Source organism: Trachypithecus francoisi, unplaced genomic scaffold, assembly GCF_009764315.1.
Source record: "Trachypithecus francoisi isolate TF-2019V2 unplaced genomic scaffold, Tfra_2.0 Lachesis_group20, whole genome shotgun sequence".
In the NCBI taxonomy this organism is placed as follows: domain Eukaryota; kingdom Metazoa; phylum Chordata; class Mammalia; order Primates; family Cercopithecidae; genus Trachypithecus; species Trachypithecus francoisi.
The window spans coordinates 20111544-20127898 of record NW_022681466.1 but is presented as its reverse complement, the minus strand read 5'-3'; the positions used below and the strand labels follow the sequence as shown (position 1 = coordinate 20127898).

Sequence of the window (16355 nt, the reverse complement as noted above, 5' to 3'; positions counted from 1 at the left end):
AAAATTATCCAGGTGTGGTGGCATGCACCTGTTATCCCAGTTACTTGGAAGGCTGAGGCAGGAAAATCTCTTGAACCTGGGAAGTGGAAGTTGCAGTAAGCCAAGATCAACCTACTACACTCCAGCCTGGGCGACAGCGAGACTCCATCTCAAAAAAAAACAAAAACAAAAACAGAAACAAAAAAGGACTGGTCCAAAAAAAAAAGGGGGGGGGCTGCACATGGTGGCTCACATTTGTAACCCCAGCACTTTGGGAGGCTGAGGCAGGTAGATCACCTGAGGTCAGAAGTTTGAAACCAGCCTGGCCAACATGGTGAAACCCCGTCTCTACCAAAAAGACAATAAATTAGCCAGGTGTGGTGGCAGGCACCTGTAATCCCAGCTACTTGGGAGGCTGAAGCACCAGAATTGCTTGAACCCAGGAGGGGCAGAGGTTGCGGTGAACCGAGATCATGCCATTGCACTCCAGCCTGGGTGACAGAGGGAGACTCCAACTCAAAAAAAGAAAAGTATAATTAGCAACTTCAGACCCGAGATTATAGGATACTTGGTCCCTGGTGTCTAAGTTAACAAAATCTTATGGTTGGAAAGACCTTAGAGGTCATCTATTGTGACCCCTGATACATGATTTACCCTTGATAACATTCCAGATGAGCAAATTCCAGCTTCTGCTTCAACACTTTGTTTTTTAACATACATTTTTCCCCCTAAGTGTTTGAAAATTCTTGCTTGTTGACAAAAATCTAACTTCTTGTAACTTAAACCCATTGGTTTTTGCTTTGCCTTCTAGGATAATGAAAAAAAGATCAATCCCTCCTTTTCTTCATAGTCCCTAGTTAAAGATTGCTGTGGCTCGAGGCGGGGCACGGTGGCTCACGCCTGTAATCCCAGCACTTTGGGAGGCCGAGGTGGGCGGATCACAAGGTCAAGAGATCGAGACCATCCTGGCTAACACGGTGAAACCCCGTCTCTACTAAAAATACAAAAAAATTAGCCGGGCGTGGTGGGCGGGCACTGGTAGTCCCAGCTACTCGGGAGGCTGAGGCAGGAGAATGGCATGAACCCCAGCGGGGGGGAGTTTGCAGTGAGCGGAGATCGCGCCAAAGCACTCCAAGCCTGGGTGACAGAGTGAGACTCTGTCTCAGAAAAAAAAAAAAAAACAAAACAGGCCGGGTGTGGTGGCTCAAGCCTGTAATCCCAGCACTTTGGGAGGCCGAGACGGGCAGATCACGAGGTCAGGAGATCGAGACCATCCTGGCTAACACGGTGAAACTCCGTCTCTACTAAAAAATACAAAAAACTAGCCGAGCAAGGTGGCAGGCGCCTGTAGTCCCAGCGACTCGGGAGGTTGAGGCAGGAGAATGGCGTAAGCCCGGGAGGCGGAGCTTGCAGTGAGCTGAGATCCGGTCACTGCACTCCAGCCTGGGCGACAGAGCGAGACTCTGTCTCAAAAAAAAAAAAAAAAAAAAAAATTAAATTGGACCCAGACCAAACAACTGAAGGACAAAGCGGCAGACTATCACTTTCCTTATTTAGACACTAAACTTGGCAGCCTTATTTGCAGCAGTTTAGCTTATGATCGATAAGATCCTCCAGGTCTTTAACACTTATTAAATCATATATCCTCCATTTTGAACTCAGGCAGTTGGCTTTTGGAGCTGGACTTATAAGTCGTCACGTTTGGCCACTTGTCTAATTAGCTGAGATTGTTTGAATTTTCTTTTTTTTTTTTGAGACGGAGTCTCACTGTAGCCCAGGCTGGAGTGCAGTGGTGCGATCTCGGCTCACTGCAAGCTCCGCCTCCCGGGTTCACGCCACTCTGCCTCAGCCTCCCAAGTACCTGGGGCTACAGGCGCCCGCCATCTCGCCCGACTAGTTTTTTGTATTTTTTAGTAGAGACGGAGTTTCACCGTGTTAGCCAGGATGGTCTCGATCTCCTGACCTCGTGATCTGCCCGTCTCAGCCTCCCAAAGTGCTGGGATTACAGGCGTGAGCCACCGCAACCGGCCTCGAATTTTCATTTAATCTCTGAAGGCATTCATAATTACTTCCAGTTTCATGTTGTCTATAAATTTGATAAACATCAGGATCTTTAACCATGTTATTTATAAAAATTCTACTCAGGAAAGGCTGCACGTGGTGGCTCACTCCTGTAATCCCAGCACTTTGGGAGGCCGAGGCGGGCAGATCATGAGGTCAGGAGACCGACACCATCCTGGCTAACACGGTGAAAACCCGTCTCTACTAAAATTACAAAAAATTAGCCGGGCGTGGTGGCGGGCGCCTGTAGTCCCAGCTACTCCGGAGGCTGAGGCAGAATGGCGCGAACCCGGGCGGCGGAGCTTGCAGTGAGGCGAAATCGCGCCACCGCACTCCAGCCTGGGCGACAGAGCGAGACTCCGTCTCAAAAAAAAACAAACCATTTTTTTTTTTTTACTCAGGAAAGAATCCTATGCCATAGTGGCTTTTGTTTGATATACATTATTAGCGTGCACTCCTGTAGGTGCACTAAAAACTTAGCTCATGCACTTTGTATATCCTTATAATGGTACAAAGAAAATACATTGATTCTTTTCATTGGTGACAAATGCCTTGCCAAAATCAAAGAATTTCCATAAACCTTAAGAAGGAAATAATGTCAGGATTTTGAATCAACATCCGTTTCTACTGACCATTTATTTTTAAATAGGTTCTAAAATCCTCACAAGGGCAGTAGCTCATGCCTGTAATCCCAGCACTTTGGAAGGCTGAGACGAGAAGATCGCTTGAGCCCAGCCAGGAGACAAGCCTGAGCAAGAGCGAGACCCCCATCTCTACAAAAAATAGAAAAATTAGCTGGGTGTGGTAGTGTGTAACGGTTGTCCCAACTACGAAGGAGGCTGAGGCAGGGAGGTCACCTGTGCCCGGGAGGTCAAAGCTGCAGTGAGCCGTGATCGTGCCACTGCACTCCAGCCTGCGCAAGAGTGAGACCCTGCCTCAAAACAAAACAAAACCGATAACACTGGCATCATACCAGCCTGCACTGTGGGACAGGTGATGGCTGGGGTGGGAAGAAACGTGAAGAGGAAATGAGAACACAGAGAAAACGCTGCAACAAGAAGTCCTCTGGCTTCACTGCAGACAATTGGTTTCTCCTTCGCCCGTTATCTTAAAAACCGGGCTGGTGTAGCAAATCTGACGCAGCACTACGGCTTTTAAGATTTACCTTGATTCGTGATATTACCAAGCAAAGGAATGCAGTAAATTGACCTGCTTCAAACGTAGGTAGAACTGAGAAACGGAAACAGAAAACCATGAAACAGCCCCAGTGTTGCAGTGAAACTGTGACAGGTCGACGCCTTCCACTCGGGAAGCCCAAGATGGCCGGGCCAGGAACCCCGGAGGCAGCTGAAGTCTCAATTCCCCTCACCCTAGGCCTGCCCAAGAGAAGTCAGAGGCCGCGCCACGCCCCCTTACATCACCGATAGACGTAATCCGCTTCCGCCGCAAACAGGTCGCAGGTCTAGGCCCCGCCCCGTGTCCCGCCCACCCCAAGCGGGATGGCCGAGCGCCGCACGCGCAGCACGCCGGGATTAGTTATCGAGCCTCCCAGCAGCCTCTGGGACGGGCGCGGTGCGTAAGTAGCTCGCCGGCGGTGGCCGTTCTCCGTAAGATGGCGGACCGGCGGCGGCAGCGCGCTTCGCAAGACACCGAGGACGAGGAATCTGGTGCTTCCGGCTCAGACAGCGGCGGCTCTCCGTTGCGGGGCGGCGGGAGCTGCAGCGGTAGCGCCGGAGGCGGCGGCAGCGGCTCTCTGCCTTCACAGCGCGGAGGCCGAATCGGGGCCCTTCATCTGCGGCGGGTGGAGAGCGGGGGCGCCAAGAGCGCTGAGGAGTCGGAGTGTGTGAGTGCGCGCAGGCGGGGCGGGGTGGGGTGGGGACCGGGCGGCAAGCCTGCCGGGGGCGGGGTGTAGGTGATGCTCGGTGTCTGGGAGTTGATAGTAGATACTGGGACTTTTTTTGTTGTTTTTACGAGAAAAGGGGAGTTACCCCAATGCGAGTTTGCATCCGGAGTTCTAAGGGAAGAAGAAGGATTGGGGGTTTCTGGGAGGATGGCAGAGCCGCTGGGGATGGAAAGCGGATGTTTATTCAGAAATCAGGGCTGGAGGGAAGGAGACCAGACCTGCCTTGGCTACTGCTTGCCTCCCTCTCCGACCATTTTGTGCTGAGTCTTCAGCTCTTCACCCACATTTCTTTATTGGACTCCCCACTTGTGGAAATCACAAAACTAACCCATGTCTTCTACTTTCCTTCAGGAGAGTGAAGATGGCATTGAAGGTGATGGTGAGTAGCATCTTTTACCCCATTAGGACAACAGTTTTTTTTTTAACATGAACTCAGAAAATCTATTTCCCACTGTCGACATTCTCACACACTGTCACGGATTTAGGGCCACAGAGTGGCTTTTTGTAGCATAGTGGTTAAGAGCATAGGTTTTAGCAGTGTAGTCTTGTGCAAGTTAAAGTTACTCTCTGAGTCTGTTTCTCCTTCTGTAAGTGGAGACTATAATTTTATCCACGTTGTAGGTTGATGTCAGAATTAAATGAGACTCTTAGTCTGACCTATAATAAGCAGCCAAAAAATGTTTCTGGGTTTCTGTTTTTCCACATATTTCTGTTTTATTTCAGCTGTTCTCTCGGATTATGAAAGTGCAGAAGACTCGGAAGTGAGTATGACAGATTTTTTCCTATGGTACAGATCAGAAATGCTTTTAGAAACGTGTACACACCTTCGTTGCAAACGTACCATGACCTCCGTGTTTATCCTCTTGTGTATTCTTCATTTATGCTTCTGAGAAAGTGCTACAGAATGTCTTGTTCTGTTTAGACCTAGGGAAAACTTGGGGCATACGCCGTCTCAAGCCACAGTTGTTACACTGTTAGTTGGCTTCTCTTCCTGTCTGAAGAATATAAGGTTCTAAATAAGAATGAGTACATCTTGAAGTTGTCTGAAAGATGTTTGACAGTTTTATGCAGTGTAGGTTGAGAAGCCAGCCAGTTGGATATTTTTTTCCGTGGATTTTTTTTCCCAAATCTATCTGAAGACTTTGAAAGGGTAGGATTCTGAATGTTTTGTGCCAAGAGCATCCATCATTTTATAGGTGGGGATTTCTCTGTTTCTAGGAGAAAGTTTCCTGTCTTTTGGATAAACTACTAGAGATGCCATCAGAATAAATGTTTGTTTTCTGGGTTGTTGAGTGGAGTCCTGAGTTCTGGTAATGGGATTATATACAGGGGGAATTGGATAGTGGATCAAAGATTTTGTCTATAAATTTTTAGAACCGTTACTACATTTTAGAATCTGTTAAGCCCTTGAAGATGAAACAATGAACATTATAACAAAATTCCTATCTTTAGAGATCTTACAACTTAATAAGGAAGTCGGACAAACATTCCAGCAATTGTACCACTTGCTGATAGGGGATAGCGCTGGGATAGGGCTAAGTAGGGTGTTATAGCTGGGCACTGAATCCATCTTAGTCAGTCAGGAAAGATTAAGAGTTGACTGGGTAGAATGTGTTCTAGGCAGGGGGAACAACCGGTAAGAAAGCCCATAGGGGCCAGGAGCAGTGGCTCACGCCTGTAATCCCAGCACTTTGGAAGACTGAGGCAGGCGGATCACTTGAGGCCAGGAGTTTGGGACCAGCCTGGCCAACATGGTGAAAACCCATCTCTACTAAAAAATAACAAAAAATTAGTTGGGTGTGGTGATGTATGCCTGTAATTCCAGCTACTCGGGAGGCTGAGACACGAAAATTGTTTGATCCCAGGAGATGGAGGTGGCAGTGAGCTGAAATCATGCCACTGCACTCCTACCTGGGTGACGGAGTGAGACTGTCTTAAAAAGTAAATACATTAAAAAAAAAAGAGGCCGGGCACTGTAGCTCACGCCTGTGATCCCAGCACTTTGGGAGGCCGAAGTGGGCGTATACGCAAGGTGAGGAGATCGAGACCATCCTGGCTAACACGGTGAAACCCCGTCTCTACTAAAAATACAAAAAATTAGCCAAGCACGGTGGCGGGCGCCTTGTAGTCCCACCTACTCGGGAGGCTGAGGCAAGAGAATGGCGTGAACCCAGAAGGCGGAGCTTGCAGTGAGCTGAGATCCCACCATTGCACTCCAGCCTGGGTGACAGAGTGAGACTCCGTCTGAAAAAAAAAAAACCCCATAGGGGTACAAAAAAATAATACTTAGGATGAATAAGATCTAAACCCAGCACAATGGCTCACACCTGTAATCCCAGCACTGTGGGAGGCCAAGGTGGGCCAATCACTTGAGGCCACGAGGTCAGGACCAGCCTGGCCAACATGGCAAAACTCCATCTCTACTAAAAATACAAAAATTAGCAGGTCGTGGTCACACATGCCCGTAATTCCAACTACTCAAGTGGCTGAGGCAGGAGAATCCCTTGAGCCTGGGAGGTGGAGGTGGCAGGGAGCCATAATCAACAGCACTGTAATCCAGCCCGGGCAACAGAGCAAGACTCTGTCTCCAAAAAATTTAAAAAATAAAAAAGAATGACTAAGATCTAGAATTTCATATTTGCAAAGTGGTGACTACAGTCAACAGTAACTTACTGTATATTTAAAAATAACTATTGGCTGGGTGTGGTGGCTCAAGCCTGTAATCCCAGCACTTTGGGAGGCTGAGGTGGGTGGATCACGAAGTCAAGAGATCGAGACCACCCTGGCCAACATGGTGAAATCCTGTCTTTACCAAAAATACAAAAATTAGCCGGTTGTGGTGGCGCGCGCGCCTATGGTCCTAGCTACTCAGGAGGCTGAGGCAGGAGAATCGCTTGAATCTGGGAGGCAGAGGTTGCAGTGAGCCGAGATCACGCCACTGTGCTCCAGGCTGGTGACAGGGCAAGACTCCATCTCAAAAAAAAATGTGTCAATAAAAGAATGTAATTGAATTGTTTGTAACAAAGGATAAGTGCTTGAGGTGATCCATACCCCATTTACCCTTAACATGATTATTACACATTGTATACCAAAAAAAAAAAAATCTCATGGGCTGGGTGCGGTGGCTCACACCTGTAATCCCAGCACTTTGGGAGGCTGAGGCGGGTGGATCACCTGTGGTCAGGAGTTCAAGACCAGCCTGGCCAACATGGCAAAACCCTATCTCTACTGAAAATAAGAAAAATTAGCTAGGCGTGGTGGTGGGCGCCTGTAATCCCAGTGACCCAGGAGGCTGAGGCAGGAGAATTACTTGAACCCAAGAGGTGGAGGTTGCAGTGAGCCAAGGTGGTGCCATTGCACTCCAGCCTGGGCAACAAGAGCGAAACTCTGTCTCAAAAAAACAAAAAACAAAAAAAAAACTCATGTACTGCATAAATATATATATACCTACTATGTACTCACAAAAATTAAAAACTTTCTTTTTTGTTTGAGATGGAGTCTTGTTCTGTAAACCAGACAGGAGTCCAGTGGCGTGATCTCGGCTCACTGCAACCTCCGCCTCCCAGGTTCAAGCAGTTTTCCTGTCTCAGCCTCCTGAGTAGCTGGGATTACAGGTGCACGCCACCACACCCGGCTAACTTTTGTATTTGTAGTAGAGATGGGGTTTCACCATGTTGGCCAGGCTGGTCATGAACTCGACCTCAGGTGATCTGCCCGCATCAGCTTCCCAAAGTACCAGGATTATAGGTGTGAGCCACTGTGCCTAGCCGTCTTTTTTTTTTTTTTTTTTTTTTTTGAAGAGGCAGGGTCTCACTCTGCTGCCCAAGTCACCCAGGCTGGAGTGCAGTTGTGGGATCACAGCTCACTACAGCCCCCAATTGCTGGGTTCCAACAGTCCTCCTACCTTGACCTCCCAAATTGCTGAGATTACAAGCATGAGCCGGCATGCCCAGCCAAAAAAAATTAAATTTTTTTTTTCTTTTTTGAGACAGAGTGTCACTCTCTTGCCCAGACTGGAGTGCAATGGCTTGATCTCAGCTCACTGCAACCTCTGCCTCCCAGATTCAAGCCATTCTCCTGCCTCAGTCTCCCAAGTAGCTGGGATTATAGGTGCATGCCACCACACCCGCCTGATTTTTGTGTTTTTAGAAGAGACGGAGTTTCACCATGTTGGTCAGGCTGGTCTCGAACTCCTGACCTCAGGTGACCCACCCGCCTTGGCCTCCCAAGGTGCTGGGATTATAGGCATGAGTCACCATGCCCCCCAATTTTTTTTTTTTTTTTAGATGGAGTCTCGCTCTGTAGCCAGGCTGGAGTGCAGTGGCGCAATCTCGGCTCACTGGAGCCTCCGGCTCCTGGGTTCAAGTGATTCTCCTGCTTCAGCGTCCTGAGTAGCTGGGACTACAGGTGTGCGCCACCACGCTCAGCTAATTTTTGTATTTTTAGGAGAGAGAGGGTTCCACCATGCTGGCTAGGATGGTCTCCATCTCTTGACCTCGTGATTCATCCACCTGGGCCTCCCAAAGTGCTGGGATTACAGGCATGAGCTACTGCGCCTGGCCCAAAATTTTTTTTAAAAAGAGAGAAAGCCCAGATAGAGAAAATAGCGTTTGGGAACTTGGGAGTAGTTAGGTGTGACTGGAGCTTTGTTGGTACAGGATAGGTATTAGAAATAAAGACAAATTGGTGAGCGGAGGCCACCAATTGGTGAGGTGAGACGATTGCTTGAGCCTGGGAGGTGGAGGTTGCAGTGAATCAAGATTGTACCACTGCACTCCAGCCTGGGCAACAGAATAAGACCCTGTCTCAAAAAAAAAAAAAAGTGATGTGATTGGATTTCTTTATTTTTTTTAATTTTTATTTACCTTTTTTTTTTTTTTTTTTTTTTCTGAGATGGAGTCTCACACTGTCACATGCCCAGGCTGGAGTGCAGTGGTACGATCTCGGCTCACTGCAGCCTCCACCTCCCAGGTACAAGCGATTCTCCTGCCTCAGCCTCCCAGGTAGCCAGGTAGCTGGGACTACAGATGCACGCCACCACACCCAGCTAATTTTTAAAAAATTTTTTAGTAGAGATGAGGTTTCACCATGTTGGCCAGGCTGGTCTCGAACTCCTGACCTCAAGTGATACACCTATCTTGGTCTTTCAGAGTGCTGGGATTACAAGCATGAGCCACTGTGCTTTGTCTGATTTAAATTTTAAAGAAGTGTTTTTCAGATCCAGAGAACACTTGCATCAGAAAATCCAACTGGCCATTCTCTACTGAAACAGACTCTTGGGAGGGGCATTGTGGACTCAGACATTTATGTATTAAAGAATATCCCGGCCGGGCGCGGTGGCTCAAGCCTGTAATCCCAGCACTTTGGGAGGCCGAGACGGGCGGATCACGAGGTCAGGAGATCGAGACCATCCTGGCTAACACGGTGAAACCCCGTCTCTACTAAAAAAATACAAAAAATTAGCCGGGCGAGGTGGCGGGCGCCTGTAGTCCCAGCTACTCGGGAGGCTGAGGCGAGAGAATGGCGTAAACCGGGAGGCGGAGCTTGCAGTGAGCTGAGATCCGGCCACTGCACTCCAGCCTGGGCGACAGAGCCAGACTCCGTCTCAAAAAAAAAAAAAAAAAAAAAAAAAGAATATCCCAGGTTGATGCTCTGTACTGTAAAATTTGAGGATTCTTTTACAGTAGTTATTTTGTCTGCAATGAAGAGGAACAAGATCAGAGACAGAAAAGCTAGTTAAGAAAGCTATTGTAGGTATCTACTTAAGTACTTAGTGTGGCATGGAGTAGAGTTGTGATATTGAAAATAGAAGTGGACAGAATTCAGAGTTACAAGTGGTTTTGGGATGGAGAATATTTGCAGTACAGCTGCTTTTTGATTCATGGCATAGTTATATCCCATTCTGGTAAACCCATCATAAGTTCAAGACAACTTCTTGGCTAACTTGGAGCAGCAGCTCTCTGTTGCTATCTAGCGTCTCAAGGAGTATGATTCCTTTTTTTTTCTTTTTTTTGAGACAGAGTCTCACCCTGTCTTGCTCTGTCTGCAGTGGCGTGATCTCAGCTCACTGCAACCTCCGTCGCCCGGGTTCAAGCGATTCTCGTGCATCAGCCTCCTGAGTAGCTGGGACTACAGGTATCCGCCACCATGTCCGGCTAATTTTTTTGTATTTTTAGTAGAGACGGGGTTTCACCGTGTTAGCCAGGATGGTCTCGATTTGCTGACCTCCTGATCCGCCTGCCTCGGCCTCCCAAAGTGCTGGGATTACAGGCGTGAGCCACCGCACCCGGCCTTTTCCTTTTTTTTTTGAGACGGAGTCTTGCTCTGTTGCCCAGGCTGAAGTGAAGTGGCGCGATCTCTGCTCACTGCAAGCTCCACCCCCTGGGTTCAAGCCATTCTTCTGCCTCAGCCTCCCAAGTAGCTGGGACTACAGGCGCCCGCCACCACGTCTGGCTGATTTTTTGTATTTTTAGTAGAGACAGGGTTTCACTGTGTTTGCCAGGATGGTCTCGATCGCCTGACCTCATACAGTCTGCCCTCCTCGGCCTCCCAAAGTGTTGGGATGACAGGCGTGAGCCACTGTATCTGGCCATCTTTTTTATTTTTTAAAAAATATTTTGAGGGGCCGGGCGCGGTGGCTCAAGCCTGTAATCCCAGCACTTTGGGAGGCCGAGACGGGCGGATCACGAGGTCAGGAGATCAAGACCATCCTGGCTAACATGGTGAAACCCCGTCTCTACTAAAAAAATACAAAAAATTAGCCGAGCGAGATGGCGGGCGCCTGTAGTCCCAGCTACACGGGAGGCTGAGGCAGGAGAATGGCATAAACCCAAGCGGCGGAGCTTGCAGTGAGCTGAGATCCGGCCACTGCACTCCATCCTGGGCGACAGAGCGAGACTCCGTCTTAAAAAAAAAAAAAAAAAAAAATATTTTGAATAGAGATGGGGTCTCTCTATGTTTTGCAGTCTGGTCTTGAACTCCTGGGCTTAAGGGATCCTCCCACCTTAGCCTCCCAAAGTTCTGGGATTACATGTGTGGTGAGCCACTGCACCCAGCTGAGAAGTACAATTTCTACTGAATGTTTATGGCTTTCACACCACCATAAAGTCAAAATTATAAGTTGAACCATCATACATCAGGACTGTCTGTAGTCACTAGAGATTGGAAACGCTGGAAAAACTGACAGGCAGTATGGAGTGTTCATTGAGTTTTGGGGATTGTGAATTTATAACAGCTTACCATTCTATATGTAAAGGAGTTTGGATGTTATCCTAATGGCAAGGAAAGAAGTACCATTGAAGGCTTAAATGTGGAGGATGAATTGTGGGTGAGGCACAGAGGAAGACTAGGGGCAGAAGAGCTGTTTAGAGGTTGTTAGGATAGTCCATGGAGCATGGCAATGGTGTCCTAAAGAAGGTTCATACTTGTGGGAATGGCAAGATGTGGACAGATGAGAGAGAGTAACAACCCCTTCGTTGATTGAATGTGGAAGCTGAATTAAGGAGTCAAAGGAGGCCAGGCACCGTGGCTCATGTCTATAATCACAGCATGTTGGGAGGCTGAGGCAGGTAGATTACTTGAGCCTAGGAGTCTGAGACCCACCTGGGCAACATGGAAAAATCCCGTCTCTACAAAAGAAAAGTAGGAAAAAAAAATTATCCGGTCTTGCTGGCTCAGGCCTGTGGTCCCAGCTACTGAGGAGGTTCAGGCAGGAGGATCATCTGAGCCCAGGGAGGTCAGAGCTGTAGAACTGTGATCACTCCACAGCACTCCAGCCTGGACAACAAAGTGAGACCCTGACTCAGAAAAAGAAAAAGGAATCAAAGGAATGTGCAGGTTGATGAACTGTTAAGGAAGGGACAGCAGGAGAAGAATTATGGAAGGACAGTGGTGGGTTAGGTTTTGGATGTTTTGAGATTGAGAAGGTGTGGGACTTTCAGGTGGTGATATCTGGTAATAGCTTTTGATTCTTAATTGCTCATACCTTTCTGAGTTTTCATTTCATTTTTGAGTTTTTCCAATTCTGATTGATGTTCTTTCATGCCTTATATGATTTTCTTAATGTCTTTTTAGCTCATTTTGAAATAGAACTTGCGATTTTGATATAATATGTGGATGTCTTTCTGGCATGCTTTCATTGTCTGTAGGAATGCTATTATTTTTTCTTATTTTAACTTTATATGGGATTTAACTTCTATATTTTCTGTTCATTTTTATGTAACGTTAGTTTTCCTGGTCTTTTAGAAGGAAGCATGATTTAGAGTAACTTCTTCTAACTTCACAGAGCTCCTTCTTCTGTTGTTTTTCTGTGATGGTGAGAAATATGATGACTTGCTTTCTGAGATTTGTTGCTTTTGTTCCCTTTCCCAGCTTGTTCTGGACCATCCCTGTCCTACTGAATTTGGTTCTGCTCTCAACAGTTTCTCTTCTAGGAACTCCCTTCTAGGGCAGTGTAGGGCTCTGTCCCTAGAAGGGAGCCCTGGCAGCCAGGTCAGCTTCATCCCTTGAGACCTTTTTTGTTTTTTTGAGATGGAGTCTCACTGTGTCACCCAGGCTGGAGTGCAGTGGCGCAATCTCAGCTCACCGCAACCTCTGTCTCCCGGGTTTAAGCGATTTTCCTGCCTTAGCCTCCCCAGTAGCTGGGTCCTTGTATGCCACCATGCCCAGCTAATTTTTGTATTTTTAGTAGAGATGAGGTTTCACCATGTTTTCCTGGCTGGTCTCAAACTCCTGACTCAGATGATCCACCCACCTCAGCCTCCCAAAGTGCTGGGATTACAGGTGTGAACCATCGTGTCCATCCAGACTTTCTGACCACAGGGCCCTTACAGTCACTTGGTAGAACCCTTGCTAGTTGTTGTTTTTTTTTTTTTTAGACGCCAGACTGGAGTTCTGTCACCAGACTGGAGTTCAGTGGCATGATCTCTGCTGACTGTAACCTCCACCTCCTGGGTTCAAGTGATTCTCCTGCCTCAGCCTCCCAAGTAGCTGGGATTATAGGCACACGCCACCACACCCAGCTAATTTTTGTATTTTTTTAGTAGAGACGGGGTTTCACCATGTTGGCCAGAATGGTCTCGAACTTCTGACCCTCATGATTTACCCACCTCAGCCTCCCAAAGTGATGGGATTACAGGCATGAGCCACCGCGCCTGGCCCCCTTACTAGTTTTAAAGTATAGTTCTCAGTTTTCACAGTTGTACTTTCCCTTGATTACCTGTTGATTATTTCAGTGTTCTCCTGTTCTCAGGTCCATTTGCTTTCTCTGCTTTCTCCTGCGTAGACACCAATACTGTACAGGTCCTATAGCTGTTGGTGCTTTGTTATGCACTTACATTTTGGGTCTTGGGGGATACCTGGTAACTTAGCTTGTTGCAGTGTTGTCTGAAGGTTTTGGTTTCTTTTTTATTTTTTGAGACAGAGTCTTGCTGTCGCCCAGACTGGAGTGCAATGGCTCACTGCAGTCTTTGCCTCCCAGGTTCAAGCTATTCTCATATCTTAGCCTCCTACGTAGCTGGGATTACAGGTGCGTGCCACCATGCCTGGCTAATTTTTGTATTTTTAGTAGAGACGCGGTTTTACCATGTTGGCCAGGCTGGTCTCGAACTCCTGACTTCAGGTGATCCACCCACCTCGGCTTCCCAAAGTGTTGAGATTACGGACGTGAGCCACTATGCCTGGCCAAGGTTTTGGTTTGGATCTTGGTTTTGCTGTCCAGAGCTCTCACTCCATGTGGAGATTTGAAGACAGATAAAACTGTGCCACTGCCATTTTCTGAGAGTCTTCCAAGAATTTTTTTTTTTTTTTTTTTTTGGAAATGGGTCTCCTTATTTTGCCCAAGTTGGGCTTGAATTTGAACTTACAATCCTCCCACATCAGCCATCAGCCTCCTGAATAGCTGAGACAATAGGTTCATACCACTGTGCCTGGCCAAAAAAAACTTGTTAAAGAAACTTGACTGAGGGAAGGCTAAAGAGATGGTAGTTGGAAAGGTTGCTTTGAGATCAAGAGGTGATTTAGTTGCTTTTTTAAAAGTTAGGAGAGTCTCAAATATGGTCAAAGATTGAAGAAAAGATAAGGGGGGAAAAAGAGAGGGAATAAATAATAATATTGAGTACTGGTATTTTTGACTGAATATATGAGAAGAAGTAGGAACCAGACAAAACAAGCATCTTCCATTGTAATTACAGAGAAGTGGGAAGGAAAGGTATATGCAAAGGAAGATTAGAAAGGAGGGAAAAGCCAGGTGTGGTGGCTCATGCCTGTAATCCTAGCACTTTGGGAGGCTGAGACACGAGGTCAGGAGATCGAGACCATCTTGGCTAACATGGTGAAACCCCGTCTCTACTAAAAATACAAAAAAATTAGCCAGGCGTGGTGGGGGGCTCTCGAGCCTGGGTGATAGCGTGAGACTCCATCTCAAAAAAAAAAAAAAAAAAGCGGGGGGAAACAAAAGAGGGAATAGATAACAATATTAAGCACTGGTATTCTTGACTGAATACGTGAGAAGATGTAGGAACCAGACAAAGTAATTAAAAGTGGAAAGGAAAGGTATGTGCAAAGGAAGTTACCATTCCCTTTTGTGCTTTGTTTTTGTGAAACAGAAGGATAGAGCAAGCCAGGCACTGTGACTCACACCTGTAATCCAAGCACTTTGGGAGGCCAAGGCAGGAGGATTGCTTGAGCCCAGGAGTTTGAGACCAATCTGGGCAACAAAGTGAGACCCTCTCTCTACCAAAAATTAGCCTGGTGCAGTAATGTGTGCCTATGTCCCAGCTACTTGGGAGCTTGGAGTGGGAAGATCCCTTGAGCCCAGGAGGTTGAGGCCACAGCAAGCTATGATTGCACCACTGTCCTCCAGCCTGGGTAACAATGTGAGACTCTCGACAAAAACAAAAGAATGACATCTTCAAAAAGAGTGTGTGTGTGTGCGTGTGCGTGTGTGTGTGTGTGTGTGTGTGTTTAACCCCCTTTGGCAACGGAGTAGTCTGTTGTAGGCCTGGAGAAAGCAGACATTTGAATTGATCCAGTTCCAGGCATATGAGAGTGGCAGGAGAATTGGGATGTTACTAGTAGTGATTGAAATGAATGAACTATGGAGTCTAGAGGAGAAGAAAGTGAATGTGAGAAAGGACTGATAGATAGGCAGAAGTTAGAAGGATCAAGGTAATGGACATATTAAGAAATTAGAGACGAGAGAGTAAGGAAACAACTAGGAATAAGAGACATTTTTTAAAAAACTGATTTACTGTGACTAGGTGCTGTGACTCACGCCCATAATCCTGGCACTTTGGGAGGCTAAAGTGGGCGGGTCACAAGGTCAGGAGATTGAGATCATCCTGGCTAACATAGTAAAACCCCATCTCTACTAAAAATACAAAAAAATTAGCAGGGCGTGGTGGCGGGCGCCTGTGGTCCCAGCTACTTGGGAGGCTGAGGCAGGAGTATGGTGTGAACCCGGGAGGCGGAGCTTGTAGTGAACCAAGATGGCGCCACTGCACTCCAGCTTGGGCGACAGGGCGAGACTCCTTCTCAAAAAAAAAAAAAAATACTGCTTTATTGAGATACAATTCACATAACGTACAGTTCATTTATTTATAAAGTGCATAATTTAGCCAGGTGCGTGCCTGTACTCAGCTGCTTAGGCTGAGGCAGGAGGAATGGTTGGCCCAGGAGTTCGAGACTGGCCTGGGCAATGTAGTGAGACCTTATCTCTTTTTATTTGTTTGTTTGTTTATTTTTGAGACAGAGTCTTGCTCTGTCACCCAGTCTGGAGTGCCATGGCACAATCTTGGCTCACTGCAACTTGAGCCTCTGGGCTTCAAGTGATTCTCGTTGGTCAGCCTCCCGGGTAGCTGGAGCTACAGGCATATGCCATATGCCAGGCTAATTTTTAGTATTTTTAGTAGAGATGGAATTTCGTCGTTTTCGCCGGTCTGGTCTCAAACTCCTAGCCTCAAGTGATCTGCCTGCCTCAGCTTCCCAAAGTTCTGGGATTACAGGCATAAGTCACCACGCCTGGCCCATAAGACCTTATCTCTATAAAAAATAAAAAATTTAGCCAGGTGTGGTGGCGTGTACCTGTGGTCCCAGCTACTTGGCAAGCTGAGGCAGGAGAATTGTTTGCGCCCAGGAGGTAAAGGCTGCAGGGAGCTGTGATCACGCCACTGCACTCCAGCTTGAGTAACAGAGTGAGACCCTCATCTCAAAAAAAAAAAAAAAGAAGGAAGAAACCCAGTTATCCCATCCTTCCCGTAGCCTTAAGCAACTGCAGATCTACTTTCTGTCTCTGTGTCTCTGTTGATTTTCCTATTCTGGCCTTTCATATGAATGCAGTTATGTAATATGTAGATTTATGTGTCTGTCCTCTTTCAGTATAATGTTTTCATCTGACTTGTAGCATGTGTCAGTA

General features: G+C 47.1%; 1 protein-coding gene across 1 annotated transcript in view; it reads left to right on the top strand.

Annotated features, from left to right (window-relative positions):
* Positions 1 to 3531: 3531 nt before the first annotated feature.
* Positions 3532 to 16355, top strand: part of CASC3 (CASC3 exon junction complex subunit) — a 33729-nt gene continuing 20905 nt past the window's right edge. Inside the window, exons 1-3 of the mRNA XM_033183137.1 lie at positions 3532 to 3883; positions 4295 to 4322; positions 4667 to 4704. Of these exons, the coding sequence (XP_033039028.1) occupies positions 3653 to 3883; positions 4295 to 4322; positions 4667 to 4704 (297 nt within the window). The 5' untranslated portion in view covers positions 3532 to 3652. The remainder of the gene's footprint in view (positions 3884 to 4294; positions 4323 to 4666; positions 4705 to 16355) is intronic.